The sequence below is a fragment of the Mandrillus leucophaeus genome, unplaced genomic scaffold (genome assembly GCF_000951045.1).
Source record: "Mandrillus leucophaeus isolate KB7577 unplaced genomic scaffold, Mleu.le_1.0 Scaffold158, whole genome shotgun sequence".
Taxonomy (NCBI): Eukaryota; Metazoa; Chordata; class Mammalia; order Primates; family Cercopithecidae; genus Mandrillus; species Mandrillus leucophaeus.
This window is the reverse complement of record NW_012101565.1, coordinates 1,375,496-1,388,127: the sequence shown is the minus strand read 5'-3', so window position 1 is coordinate 1,388,127 and position 12,632 is coordinate 1,375,496. Positions and strand designations below refer to the sequence as shown.

At 60.7% G+C, this 12,632-nt stretch overlaps 1 protein-coding gene across 3 annotated transcripts; it reads left to right on the top strand.

Moving 5' to 3' along the window:
- PUF60 (poly-U binding splicing factor 60KDa) lies at positions 1-12,465 on the top strand. 3 transcript variants are annotated; one of them, XM_011975674.1, is made up of 12 exons: positions 1-37; positions 4,515-4,601; positions 6,911-7,006; positions 7,132-7,221; positions 8,107-8,157; positions 10,290-10,451; positions 10,539-10,631; positions 10,749-10,962; positions 11,042-11,232; positions 11,360-11,495; positions 11,690-11,925; positions 12,023-12,465. In XM_011975674.1, exons 3-12 carry the CDS (start codon positions 6,929-6,931, stop codon positions 12,320-12,322), a joined length of 1,551 nt encoding a protein of 516 aa, XP_011831064.1. In that variant the 5' UTR covers positions 1-37; positions 4,515-4,601; positions 6,911-6,928; the 3' UTR covers positions 12,323-12,465. The 3 variants fall into 3 exon arrangements, with proteins under 3 accessions (XP_011831064.1, XP_011831065.1, XP_011831063.1); XM_011975673.1 differs by lacking the exon at positions 1-37 and adding an exon at positions 1,409-1,560; XM_011975675.1 differs by lacking the exon at positions 8,107-8,157.
- The last annotated feature ends 167 nt before the right edge of the window (positions 12,466-12,632 follow it).

The window sequence follows — 12,632 nt, the reverse complement described above, 5'->3', positions numbered from 1 at the left end:
CGGGCGAGCCTAGCGGGGTCGCGTTCCTACCCGCTAGGTCCGGCAGGCGGGGGTCGTCGTCCTCCCTTTGCCGACGGGGATGTGCGCCGTGGTCACGACGGAAGCGGGTTCCTGGGGATGATGCGTGGGCCTTCGGGTTGATAGGATCAGAAGGGGACGGGATCTGTAGAAAGGGGTCTGCAGCTCAGAGCATGGGGTGGCCTTGGCTCACTACGCCTGCAGCTGTGAATTCGTTCTCCAGTGCTGTAGAGGGATATGGTTATTTCTATTCTCTTGTCTCCACTTGGGAAAGAAGGACGTGCTTTTTCATCCTACGGTTTTTGAGAAATCGCTCTGTGGGAGGATTTGGGGACACAATGGGGAACCAGACAGGCTGTCGGAGGTCTGGTGCCCACCAGAAGTAAGTTCCCACCCAGGGTACCATTTGCTGGGCTCCCGAGGGAACTGCGTGGGCATCCAGAGGAGTGAGTCGCCCCCTGCTCTGCTCAGTGCCCACCTCCCCGGGCAGGGCAGGCGTTATTAACGTAGGGGGAGAACATCCATGCACACAACACATGCGCGATGAAGTCTGGTCTTTCTTCCTCACTTAGCTTATAGGACTTAATCCCGTTTTGGACCTTTCTTAGCCACAGTTTACCCATTTATTACTTGCCACTCTCCCCCCAGCCCACATCCAGCGGGATGGGATAAGGTCTGTTTGAGAAGACAACTTGAGCAAGTGGCTGAAGGCTGGACTGACAGGACCAGGGAGTGTCCTTAAACTGCCATTTCCAGGCCCCATACTAGGGGGAGAGAGGCATTTGCACAAGATACCTAGCTTGCGAGGGCAGCCCGGTGTGTGATTCACAGGGCTGGCTAACTCCACTTTTTCTATCATGTGTTTTCTCTTGAAGCCACAGGAGTAAGTGAGCTTTGAGGGGCACTCCAGAGGGAAAGGAAATAAGGGTTAAGAGCCTGGTGACTGTCTCCAGGAAGCAGAGAGTTGATGGTGAAGGAGGAGGAGGCTCAGAGACAAGTACTGGACACCTGGGAAGGTGGAGGAGGAGAATGGATGCCTCACTCCCCAAGCATCCGCAGAACAGCGCCCTGTGCTCATGAGGGTTAAATGGGGGCTCAGGTCTGCTGTGGCATGGTGCCAGATAGTTGGTGTCATTGTTGAGTTGGACGTGGGTCATAACTGACGCCATGAACAGGTTCTCAGTTGGGGTGTTTGTTGCCATCCAAATTCTGCTGGGGTTAATACATGCTTTTTCATTGCATCAGGCTCCAGGAATGAGCTGTAGCCTGTGGTCTAACCCATTCCTCTTTCATCACTGGGATGGAAAGGCTTCTAGAAGGGTTATCTGTTCCCCACCATCCTGGTTGGGCACAGTGATGAGAGCCTGCCCTCTGTCTCATGCTGTTTCGGCTCTTATGGGAGGTTGAATGGAGCGGCTGAACTTAGTAGACAGTGGCCTGGTGGAGAAGGAAGCCAGAAGATGCCGAAGGGCTTCCCCTCCCATGGGCACGCCTTCTGCCTGGTGGCTGCAGAATGAGGCCGGCTGCCTCTTCGCAGCAAGGGTAGGTCTTCTGGGTGCATCTTTTCACTTTGGCACATGGCTCCATTTTTCACTTCTCTGACAGCCCAAACGGCTTTCATTTGGGGTCATCACCCTTGGGGTTCCAGTTGCTTTCTTCTGTAGGTCCCAGCCTGCAATGTCACCTCATAGGCCCCCTGGATGCCGTGGCCTGGCACATCTCATAGCCACTTCTTTCTTATCCTGTGCTTTTTTAGCTTTCTTAGTACACACAGAAGTCGTCTTTGATTTGGGCATTCTTTGCTGGCAGCTGACACCAGGCTCCTGAGAGAGACATCCTTCTCTCTTGTCTGGTTTCTGCTGCCTCTGCAGTGCTCAGTGTGGAGCCTGGGCACGCAGTAAGCAGTGTTCATTGTGTGAAGGGAACTGACAGATGGAAAGCAGTGTCCTGCAGCCAGCTCTGCCCTGGGTATCTGACGCTAGGTGTTAACAATACTGACGATTGCTGGAACCTGTGGCTTGCTTTGCTGCTTTTCATGTGCAGGGACTGCAGGTTGTGGGGTTAGGCGGAGGGGTGGGGGGTGCCAGGATTTCACTAAATCTTCACAGTAGCCCTAGGAGACAGGCTGTCCCCCTTCCCAGCTGAGGAGCCTGAAGCCTTGGGACCTTCGGTCATTCGCTCTACATTACTTTTTGAGACGGAGTTTCGCTTTATCGCCCAGGCTGGAGTGCAGTGGGTGATCCCGGCTCACTGCAACCTCCACCTCCTGGGTTCAGGCAATTCATGGTAGCACCTCAGCCTCCCCAGTAGCTGGGATTACAGGTGCCCGCCACCACGCCTAGCTAATTTTTGTATTTTTAGTAGAGATAGCGTTTCACCACGTTGGCCAGGCTGGTCTTCAACTCCTGACCTCAAGCAATCCATCTGCCTTGGCCTCCCAAAGTGTTGGGATTACAGGCGTGAGCCACTGTATCTGGACACATTACTTAAAAAAAAATTTTTTTTCATAGAGATGGCATCTTGCTATGTTACCCAGGCTGGTCTCAAGTGATCCTCCTACATCAGTCTCCAAAGTGCTGGAGTTACAGGTGTGAGCCACCATGTCCAGCCCCTACATTGCTCTTCTTGTTTTCTGATGGAAATACTCCTCGTTGCTCTGGGCTGAGGAAAGGCGGTCCCAGAGTTGGCACCTCAGAGCCCCTCTGCTGCACCGCCCCTCAAAGGGGCTTCCCATTCCTCCGAGCACTGCTGCCTGGTGCTGGGGGCCATCCTGACCATAAAGCCGCCATTTTCATTGCCTAAAGATGGCAGTATGTGACTAGCTGCGATTATAAACACCACTTTCCTCCAACCTCTCCCAGCGTCTGGTTAGCACAGAACCCTAAGCTCCATGCAGCTAGGAACTTCCATCTGCCAGGAATGGCATGGGATGTCCTGTGTAGAATGCACCGGTGGGCCAGCTCTTCCCAAGAAAAAGTTTTTCTCAGCCACATCCCACTGTCAGCACTGTTGTGGTTCACTTGTTGGTTAGTGCAGTGATTTGGGGGAGCAGGAAGTTACGAAAGTGCCCCTCAGTTCACCCTGTTCACGGTTATCTGGAGATGACCTGAAGTGATCTCTTCCTGTGGGCAGTGAGAGGCAGCCTTGGCTGGCACAGTGGACCACGCCTGTAGTGCCAGCACTTTGGAGGTTGAGATAGGTGGATTGTTTGAGACCAGCTTGGGCAACATGGAGACCCCCATCTCTACCAAAAATACAAAAATTAGCTGCATGTGGTGGCACATGCCTGTAGTCACAGGAGGTGGAGGTTGCAGTGAGCTGTGGTTGCACCACCGCACTCCAGCCTGGGCAACAGAGCCAGACCCTGTCTCAAAAAAAAGAAGAGGCAGCCTCTCCTCTGGCTGTGCATGCAGTGGGAGGGGCCATTGTTTCCGGGGTACGGTGTCTAGGCAGCATGGGGCTGAGTTGGGCAGCTAGAGCACACCGGTGCCGGCAGCATCGGGATTAGCTCCCGGCACGGGCTGGGTTGGCCTTCCCCAGTGCAGCTGGGCTTGTGCTGCTGCCCCTCCTCTGGAGGCTGGAGGACCTGGGACGCTCTGGTGGGTCAGCCCAGCCTCTGGCTTTGCGCACATGGCTCCAAGGGTGGGCACACTGATCTCTTCTGTCCTTAGATACTGTGGGTCTCATCCTTGAGCTGGGAGCGGGTTGACTGCATGCTGCCTTGGTTCTTGTTGTGCATCCTCTGAGAAGGTAGAGTAGGTCTCAAGACCCTTCCACCATCTCCTGACCCCCACAACGTTACCCGTCTCCTGCCCGTGGCCTGCCTTTGCCCTGCCATCCCTCAAGACCATTGTGGAGTTGCTACTCCCTTCTGTGCCCCTCTAGGTGTGGGTTTTTCCCAGCGCAGAGGCCAAGCTCTTGGCCGTCCTCCGGGGAGACTGCTCTGGACGGTTCTGTTGCCAGGGAAGGGAGGCCTGCGTGTCCAGACCCCTGCCCACCATGCTGCTTAAAAGTGTCTTCAGGAGAGAACTGGGACCTGGGCTTGGCCAGAGCCTGTGGAAGGCACTGGGGCTGGGGCTGAGTTGTGGGCTGGCCAAGGTGTGTACGGGTTGCCAGGAAGGCACCCTTGCTGCCTCAGGAGGACATGGGGGACACCCAGCCGGTTCCTTTGACCATCCAGCCTGCTGGCAGGAGAGGATGGCTTTCTTTGCCTGGGGCAGGAGCACAGTGCTCTCTATCCTCCTCCCTGCCCCTGCTTGGACTTGCTGGCAGCCCCGGCCCAGCCCAGGCTCCGCTCTGCTTCAGACCAGCTCCCTGGGCGTGCTGATGGGTGTGAAGCGAGGGCAGTTTGGGCTGGGGGGTCGTGTCGGAAATGCATCCTTGCCCGGCCTCCCTTGTTTATCTGTGAGGAGCTCAGCCCTTAGCTCGGGAGGAGAGCAGGCCTGGGCGGTGGGGTGGTGTGCCTGTCCGTTAAAACATCTCCTTCCTGCCTGCAGCAGGTCAATGGCCAGCAAGGAGGGGGGTCCGAGCCGGCGGCGGCGGCGGCAGTGGTGGCAGCGGGAGACAAATGGAAACCGCCACAGGTACTGACCTTAAGCATCCTCTCCCTCAGGCCCGCCCGCCCGCCTGCCTGCCTGCCTGTGCGTCCCTGGGCCCAGAGAGGGCTGGCTGGGGGCAGGGCGGGAGGAACCTCGGGAACCCTTCTCTGCCTCTGGGCAGACAACTGCCCGCAGGACCACGGCCCTCGCCCTGCGCCAGTCCTGCACCCTCCCCTCCCAGCCACTGAGCCAGCCTTTGCCCTCTGCATCTGCCCTGCTCCAAGCACCAGGCAGGGCCTGTTGACAGTCTGGCCGGGCGAGGATGCCGGGGCCTGGAGCTCACGTGTTCTTAGGCATCTTGCAGGAAGGGTGGACCAAGGTTTCTAGAACGTGCAGTGCTTTAGGAGCCAGAAATACGGATTTCATTTCAGACCTCTGTGTTTTACTTTAAATAAAACAACGAAGCAACGCGCACATCACAGCACGGGTCTGGCTGGGACTCAGCCCTCCCCATCTTTTTTCGGCCCCAGGCCCCAGAGTGGCTGCGGGTGGGTCTTGGCCTGTTCGATGGCCCAGCCTTGGGAGCGGGTCCTCTCGGAGGTGGAGCTGGGCCTGTGGCTGTGCAGTCGGTTCTTTGTGCTTCTCCATGGTAGTGCCCGCCTCTAGAGCATTCCAGCGGGGCCTCAGCAAGGTGGCCTGGGCGGCCTCTTGGAGCTGGGCCCTCCTCTTGGTCCCCCAGGCACGCTTAGGGGGTGGGACTGGGACATGGTATGCAGCCTGGATCCTGGGAGATGTGGGGGCTGGTGCTCCCTGGCCCTTGGCTGGCGCCCAGCCCACCATTGGTTGGTGGGAGAAGGGCCTTTTGTTTACCAAGACAAAGAGGAGATTGAAAAGTGTCTGGGGGTTGAGGGGATTGGCATTGATTACCATGGTGACAGCCTGTCTCTCAAGTCCCAGCCTCTGGCTCTTGGGCCCTCTTTCCCACTAAGGAGGAATGGGCTTGGGGCCAGCTGTGAGGGTGGCAAGGACAGGTCTAGTGTGAGCCAGACTGGGGCACCTGGTGCCACCCACAGCCAGCCTTTGACCTTCAGGGACTGGCTGGGGCTCCAGTTGCCTGGGGAGGGGTCTCCAGGGCTTCTAGCTCTTTGAGCCTGGGCCAGCATCCCAGCACTTGGCAAGCAGGAGGGGGTTCTTGGGGCTTAGGCCAGCCTGTCCCTTCCTGCCTCCTGTGTCCCTCTGTCCTTGCTCTGTCCTTGCTGGGAACCCTTCTCTCTCCTCTGCTGTCCCTCAAGGCTGCATCTGGAAGTCTGGGAGGGCCCAGTTGGTGGGCCAGTGGTCTTTATGCTTGCCGAGCTGGGGGACAGGCGCAGGCATGCTGTCTGCCCACCCCACACTCTGCTGGGCCTGCTGGCCATGCCTCCCTGCTCACGCAGCTGCGTTCTTCCCTCTGCAAAAAGCTTAGAGATGGATTTTGACAGAAGGGATGTAAACATAGTCCTGGTTGGCATCAGCTTGGGTCTGCAGTGGCTATGATTGCCCAAGGGCCTCCTGGTCCCCAGGCCCACCTGGCTGGGGCGCCGGTGGGTCTGCTCCTGGCTTCTCCCAGTGGGCCAGGCACAGCCCATGCAAGAGTGTGTGTGAGTGAGCTGGAGCCCTCTGCAGAGCTCATGTGGCCCGAGAGAGGCCTGTGTTCTCTGGGAGGTGTGCACAGTGCCTGCGGGGACTGGGGGTGGGCGGGGCGGGAGAACACTGTTGGGAGAGAGGCCCTTGTATTTGCTCCTTGGATGGCCCCTTGAAACTCCGGGGAAGCTGAGCCTGTGTCTGTGGCAGGGACTGTGAGGAATCCCAGAGGAGCCTGGGAGCAAGGAGTCCCAGAATGTCCAGAGAGCCCTGGCCCTTTTCTCCTGCCTTCCTGCCTTGGAGGACAGCTGAGGCTGGCCCTCCTGCAGGGCATGTGATAGCAGCTCTGGAGTCAGACTGACAACAAGGGCCTGGACCCCTTCCCTGCCTCCAGCTGTTTATCTTGGTGGCGCCCAAGGAGGCCACTGTGACCTGGGCCCCACAACTGCTCAGGTTGGCCCAGGGCTTCCAGGGCACCTTCTTGCCTCTGTCTGTGTTCTACCCCATGGGTCCGGGGGGAGACAGCAGCCTGGGCTGGGGACAGCAATGTCAGAAGGGCAGGCCTGAGTCCAGGCCAGGCAGGGGATAGTCTGTGCTGAGGCCCTGTCTCTCTAGGAAGGGGCTGGGCCAGAGCCCGTGTGCAGTGTTTGGGAGACAGGTGGGGTGGCACTCCTGGGGCCATGTGAAAGAGAACTTGAGCTTGCTGTTGACAGATTCCCCTGCTCCCCTACCAGGGCACAGACTCCATCAAGATGGAGAACGGGCAGAGCACAGCCGCCAAGCTGGGGCTGCCTCCCCTGACGCCTGAGCAGCAGGAGGCCCTTCAGAAGGTGAGCACGGACCTCCCAGGGCACTGCAGGTGTGGGCCAGTCAACTGGGGGCAGGGGCAGGGTACGGGGCAGGCCTGTCTCCCATGGGCCGGGCCCCCAGTGCTCCTCACTGCCACCTCTCTCAGGCCAAGAAGTACGCCATGGAGCAGAGCATCAAGAGCGTGCTGGTGAAGCAGACCATCGCGCACCAGCAGCAGCAGCTCACCAACCTGCAGGTGAGCCCCAGCCGGAGCCTCTACCGCCCTCCCCACCACCACCACCATCTCCTCCTCTTCACACTCTTCCTCCTCCTGTGCCTGCGGTCGTCCCCGCAAGCTGTTACAGTACTCCGATTCTCAGACTCATGCTCGGGACCCCCGGGGTCCTCTCTGAGGCACGAGTGGCCCAGCCTTTCCCACCTGTTGCTCGCTGGAGCCCCTAAAGCGCCGCAGCCCCTTTCTTGGCTGCTTGGCTGCAGCTCTATCCTGTTCCCCTTGCTGGTCTTCACACTGTGGCCTCTGGTCTCCCCTGTGCCTCCCACCCCAGCTGTGCACAGCTGATGGTGGCAGCATGCAGGGCGTGGACCTCCCTGCCCCCGTGGCCTGGATAAGACTGCTCAGGCCCTCACCCCTGCAGTGAGTCCAGACCACCTGGGCTCAGCCCCAGGACTGAGGGGACAGTCTAGAGGCACCTGCCCTGGGGCCCTGCTTTAGGCCTGTGGCCGGAGGCTGCGATACCTTCGTGGGAAGAGGCCGGTGTGAGGCCGACAGGTTCCTGGGCCTCGAGCCTCACGCCCCCCGCCCAGCCCTCAGACATTCACGCTGCCAGGAGTTGTCCTGGCCGTACACTGCGCTCCACTGCCCTCCTCCCTCCCTCCCTTCCTCCCTCCCTCCCTCCCTTCCTTTCTGCCCCGGCCAGCCCAGCTGCAAGGCTGCAGGGCGGGGCACATGGGGCGCTGCGGCCCCCCTGGGCAGGTGCTGGCGGCCGGCAGTGTGGGAAGGCAGGCGGCCTCCCTGGCAGGGCGGGGACTCCGGGCCTTGCCGCTGTCTGCGTGAGGTGTTGACGAGAGCGGGAGACTGCTCGGCTCCAACAGACTGAACTCTGTCTTTACTGTCTTTCAGATGGCAGCAGTGACAATGGGCTTTGGAGATCCTCTCTCACCTTTGCAATCGGTCAATAGAAATGCTCACTTCTTCCGGGGCTCATGTCCTTAGTCAGGGCTAGAGGGGGGCAGTGCAGCCCACGTGCTGGGGACCTTGCTCCCCTGGCCGGCCCTGCCCGCCAGCTCTGGACGAGCGCAGCAGAGCGCCAGGCGTGGTGGGGCCAGTGGTGTGGGCACCCACCCGGGACCGCCCCTGGGGAGGCCTCCATCTGCTCTGAGGGCCCACCTTAAAACTAATCGGCCAGGTAACTGCGGAGGGCAGCCGGCCAGGGCGGGTAGCTGCCGGCACCAGGCCCGTCTGTGCCTACGCCATCTGCACGCACGGGGTGCGCCTACGGCCTCCAGCCCCGTCAGTCTCCAGGCTGCCTGGCTCTTGGGTTGGGGTCAGGCCCCTGAGGAGAGAAGGGTCCTAACTCATGGCCCCATCAGACCCTGGAGGGAGGATGGATGGATGGGGTGGGGGTGGGGGGACCCAAGCGAGCAAGGGAAGGGCAAGCAGGGCCTTGTGCCTGGCTGTCAGCAAGGGGCAGAGGCCATGCAGCCAGGGCGGAGGAGGCAGGGGCCACGGCTATGGCCTTCGCTGTGGTGGGCAAAGGAGTCCGGGAAGGAGGTGCCCCTCCCTTCCCCCAGAGGCAGGCTCAGGAGGAGGCCAGGCCCCATCTCGGGGATCCTGAGGGGAAGATGTGGCCCCTTCTCTGGGAGCCTCTATTCAGAGGGGGCATCCCTGTGTGTGTGGCTCCCATGGGGCAACACACGCCTTGTTCTCTCTGGGAAGCATCTGAATGGGAATCTGGGCTGGGGGTCTGGTCAGGGAGAGAGCTCTTGACCTGCCTGGGGGTGGGGCCCCACACTGAAAAGGAGACAGCCCTGTCTTGGGGGAACATGACCTGAGGGACAAGCCTGGTCTTGTGTCTGGGGAGCCTGCTGACTGAGGGGGATGTGATTCCACCTTTGGGGGGCCTTGCTCTGAGTGGGGAGCCTGAGGTCTGTTAGGGGGCCCAGTTTAAGGAGAACAGAGTCTCATTTTCAGGGAATGCCTAGTTTGAAGGAAGATGTCTCACCTTGGGAAGTCCCTTGATGTGGAGAGATGCTTCCAGGCCCCTCTCCATGGGATGGGGAGGTTCAGCCTGCATTAGGCCTGCCGATGTCTAAAGAGGGAAACTGGTCTCTGGCCACAAGGCCTTGTGTGGAGAGGGGCAGGGCCTGGCTCCAGCTGCCTGCTTTGCCTGCCCTGGCCCACAGTCTCCCTGTGGCCCACTGCGTGTGGCTCTGGAAGTCCCCAGCCTGGCACGTCTCCTGTGAGGTGGCAGGGGCGAGAACCCGTCCCTGAGGGTGTGGGGAGGTCCCTCAGCATAATAGCCAAGCTCACAGCCAAGGCCCTGGACCAGCTAGGCCTGTCACCTCACCAGCTCCAAAGAGCCTGAAGGCTTCTCTTAGGGTCTCTGCTACCTCATGGTGCCCCCGGGGGCCAGGCCAGTGGTCTCGCCTGGGCCCGCTCTCGGCTGTGGGCACGGGCTCCAGGCAGCTCCTTTGTGAGGAGTTGCAGGGTACTGGGAAGGCGCAGCATGAGCCCCTACCGGAGTTGGCCCCGCATGAGCAGCTGCTCCTCGTTCTTTCTTCAGGGAGCCCCCATCTGGCTCCTCAGCTCCTCCCCTGGGGTCTCTTCTGGGCAGTGGCTGCCCTGTCTTCTGACCTCCTCTCTTCTGGCCACCAAACCAGTGGGTCCCTCCAGCTTGGATGGCTCCTCCTTCCCTCTTCTGTCATGGTCCTTGGCTGGGACGGTGGGAAGATCTCCCAGCCCAGCCTGGGATACCCAGCCCCCAGACTGGAGGGGTGGTCTGGGTGGGAGGGCGCGCAGCCCTGCCTCCTGACCATCTGTCGGCTTTGCTGCCACAGTCTGCCTGGGACCTTGGCGGGCTGGGGTGCGTCCTGTCCTGCCGCTGGGCCTGGCCTGCCTTCTTTGGGTGGCGGGGTCCTGCGACCCCCTCACCCTGACTGCAGGGATGGAGCCCGCACCTCCCTGCCATGTGGGGAGCCCTCCCCACAGCAGGGCTGAGTGGGTGGGCCAGGAGGGGAGTGGGCTGCCCAGCCTCCTGCCGCCCCTGACGAGCCAGCGGTTCTCTCCCCTCTGTCCTGCTGCAGATGGCGGCTCAGCGGCAGCGGGCGCTGGCCATCATGTGCCGTGTCTATGTGGGCTCCATCTACTACGAGCTGGGGGAGGACACCATCCGCCAGGCCTTTGCCCCCTTTGGTCCCATCAAGAGCATCGACATGTCCTGGGACTCTGTCACCATGAAGCACAAGGTCAGCAGGCTTGGTCTGCCCTGGCCACTTAGGGCTCGCCCCCACCCCTGGGCTCGCGCAGCCTGACAGGTGTGTCCTTGTGTCTAGGGTTTTGCCTTCGTGGAGTATGAGGTCCCTGAAGCTGCACAGCTGGCCTTGGAGCAGATGAACTCGGTGATGCTGGGGGGCAGGAATATCAAGGTGAGGCGGGGAGCCAAGGCCTTGATCCCACAGGCGTGCAGGGCTGCCCCTCCATAGAAGTCTTTTGTGGCCGGGCCTGGGTTGACAGGTCTCTCCATCTCACCCACTCTTCCCCAGGTGGGCAGACCCAGCAACATAGGGCAGGCCCAGCCCATCATAGACCAGCTGGCTGAGGAGGCACGGGCCTTCAACCGCATCTACGTGGCCTCTGTGCACCAGGACCTCTCAGACGATGACATTAAGAGTGTGTTTGAGGCCTTTGGCAAGATCAAGTCTTGCACACTGGCCCGGGACCCCACAACTGGCAAGCACAAGGGCTATGGCTTCATTGGTGAGCTGGGGCGGCTGAGGCGGGATGGGGGCCACCTGAGGCTGGGGCTGGCCCTGCTCACTGCTGCTACTGCCCACAGAGTACGAGAAGGCCCAGTCGTCCCAAGATGCTGTGTCCTCCATGAACCTCTTTGATCTCGGTGGCCAGTACTTGCGGGTGGGCAAGGCCGTCACACCGCCCATGCCCCTACTCACACCGGCCACGCCTGGAGGCCTCCCACCTGCCGCTGCTGTGGCAGCTGCTGCAGCCACTGCCAAGATCACAGCTCAGGTGAGGGCCCACACATCTGTGTCAGCTTGAGGGTGGGCGGGCTGGGCCCTGATTCCTTGGAGACTGATTCAAGGTGGTCTTGAGTAGCCAGACCAGGGACTGAGCATGGTGACCTTTTGGGTTGCAGGAAGCAGTGGCCGGAGCAGCAGTGTTGGGTACCCTGGGCACACCTGGACTGGTGTCCCCAGCACTGACCCTGGCCCAGCCCCTGGGGACTTTGCCCCAGGCTGTCATGGCTGCCCAGGCACCTGGAGTCATCACAGGTGAGTCCAAGTGGTACCAGATCCTTTCTTCTCCTGTCCTGGCATCTCTAGGCTCACTGCCCTCAGCTGCCTGGCCCTGTTGGTCTGGCTGAAACCCTCTGAGCCCAGGGGAGGCCATGGCTGGTCAGTTCTGTGCCTTTCTGGGAAGGAGGGTGGTAGGGAGTGACTGATGGACCTGAGTGGTTTTCCTGCAGGTGTGACCCCAGCCCGTCCTCCTATTCCGGTCACCATCCCCTCAGTGGGAGTGGTGAACCCCATCCTGGCCAGCCCTCCAACGCTGGGTCTCCTGGAGCCCAAGAAGGAGAAGGAAGAAGAGGAGTTGTTTCCCGAGTCAGAGCGGCCAGAGATGCTGAGCGAGCAGGAGCACATGAGCATCTCGGGCAGCAGCGCCCGCCACATGGTGATGCAGAAGCTGCTCCGCAAACAGGAGGTAGGCAGAGGGGTGGGGTGGTGGCCAGCGGGGAGGTGGGGGAGGTAGGGGGCAGGGCCGCAGCACTCAGCTGTCTCCCCTCGCCCCGGCCCCACAGTCCACAGTGATGGTTCTGCGCAACATGGTGGACCCCAAGGACATCGATGATGACCTGGAAGGGGAGGTGACAGAGGAGTGTGGCAAGTTCGGGGCCGTGAACCGCGTCATCATCTACCAAGAGAAACAAGGCGAGGAGGAAGATGCGGAAATCATTGTCAAGATCTTTGTGGAGTTTTCCATAGCCTCCGAGACTCATAAGGCCATCCAGGCCCTCAATGGGCGCTGGTTTGCTGGCCGCAAGGTGGTGGCTGAAGTGTACGACCAGGAGCGTTTTGATAACAGTGACCTCTCTGCGTGACATTGGCCCCTCTCCCCGGACTTGCACTTGTTCCTTGTTTCCTCTGGGTTTTATAGTGATACAGTGGTGTCCCCGGGGCCAGGCGCACTGTGCCCAGCCCGGCCTAGAGTGCGGATAAAGGTGCGGATGCTGCTGGCCCTGAACGTCCGTGTGTCTGCCATCGGTCCTGTCACCCATCCTGGGTGTGTGTCCTTAGGGGGTCTAGGGCGAGGAGGCCGGAGTGGGGGTGGTCTCTGGACCTGCTTCGTGGAAGCAGGCGGGGCCCGCCGTGGGGCGAGACCTGGGCAGGGGGTTGGATCCCTGGGCTCCG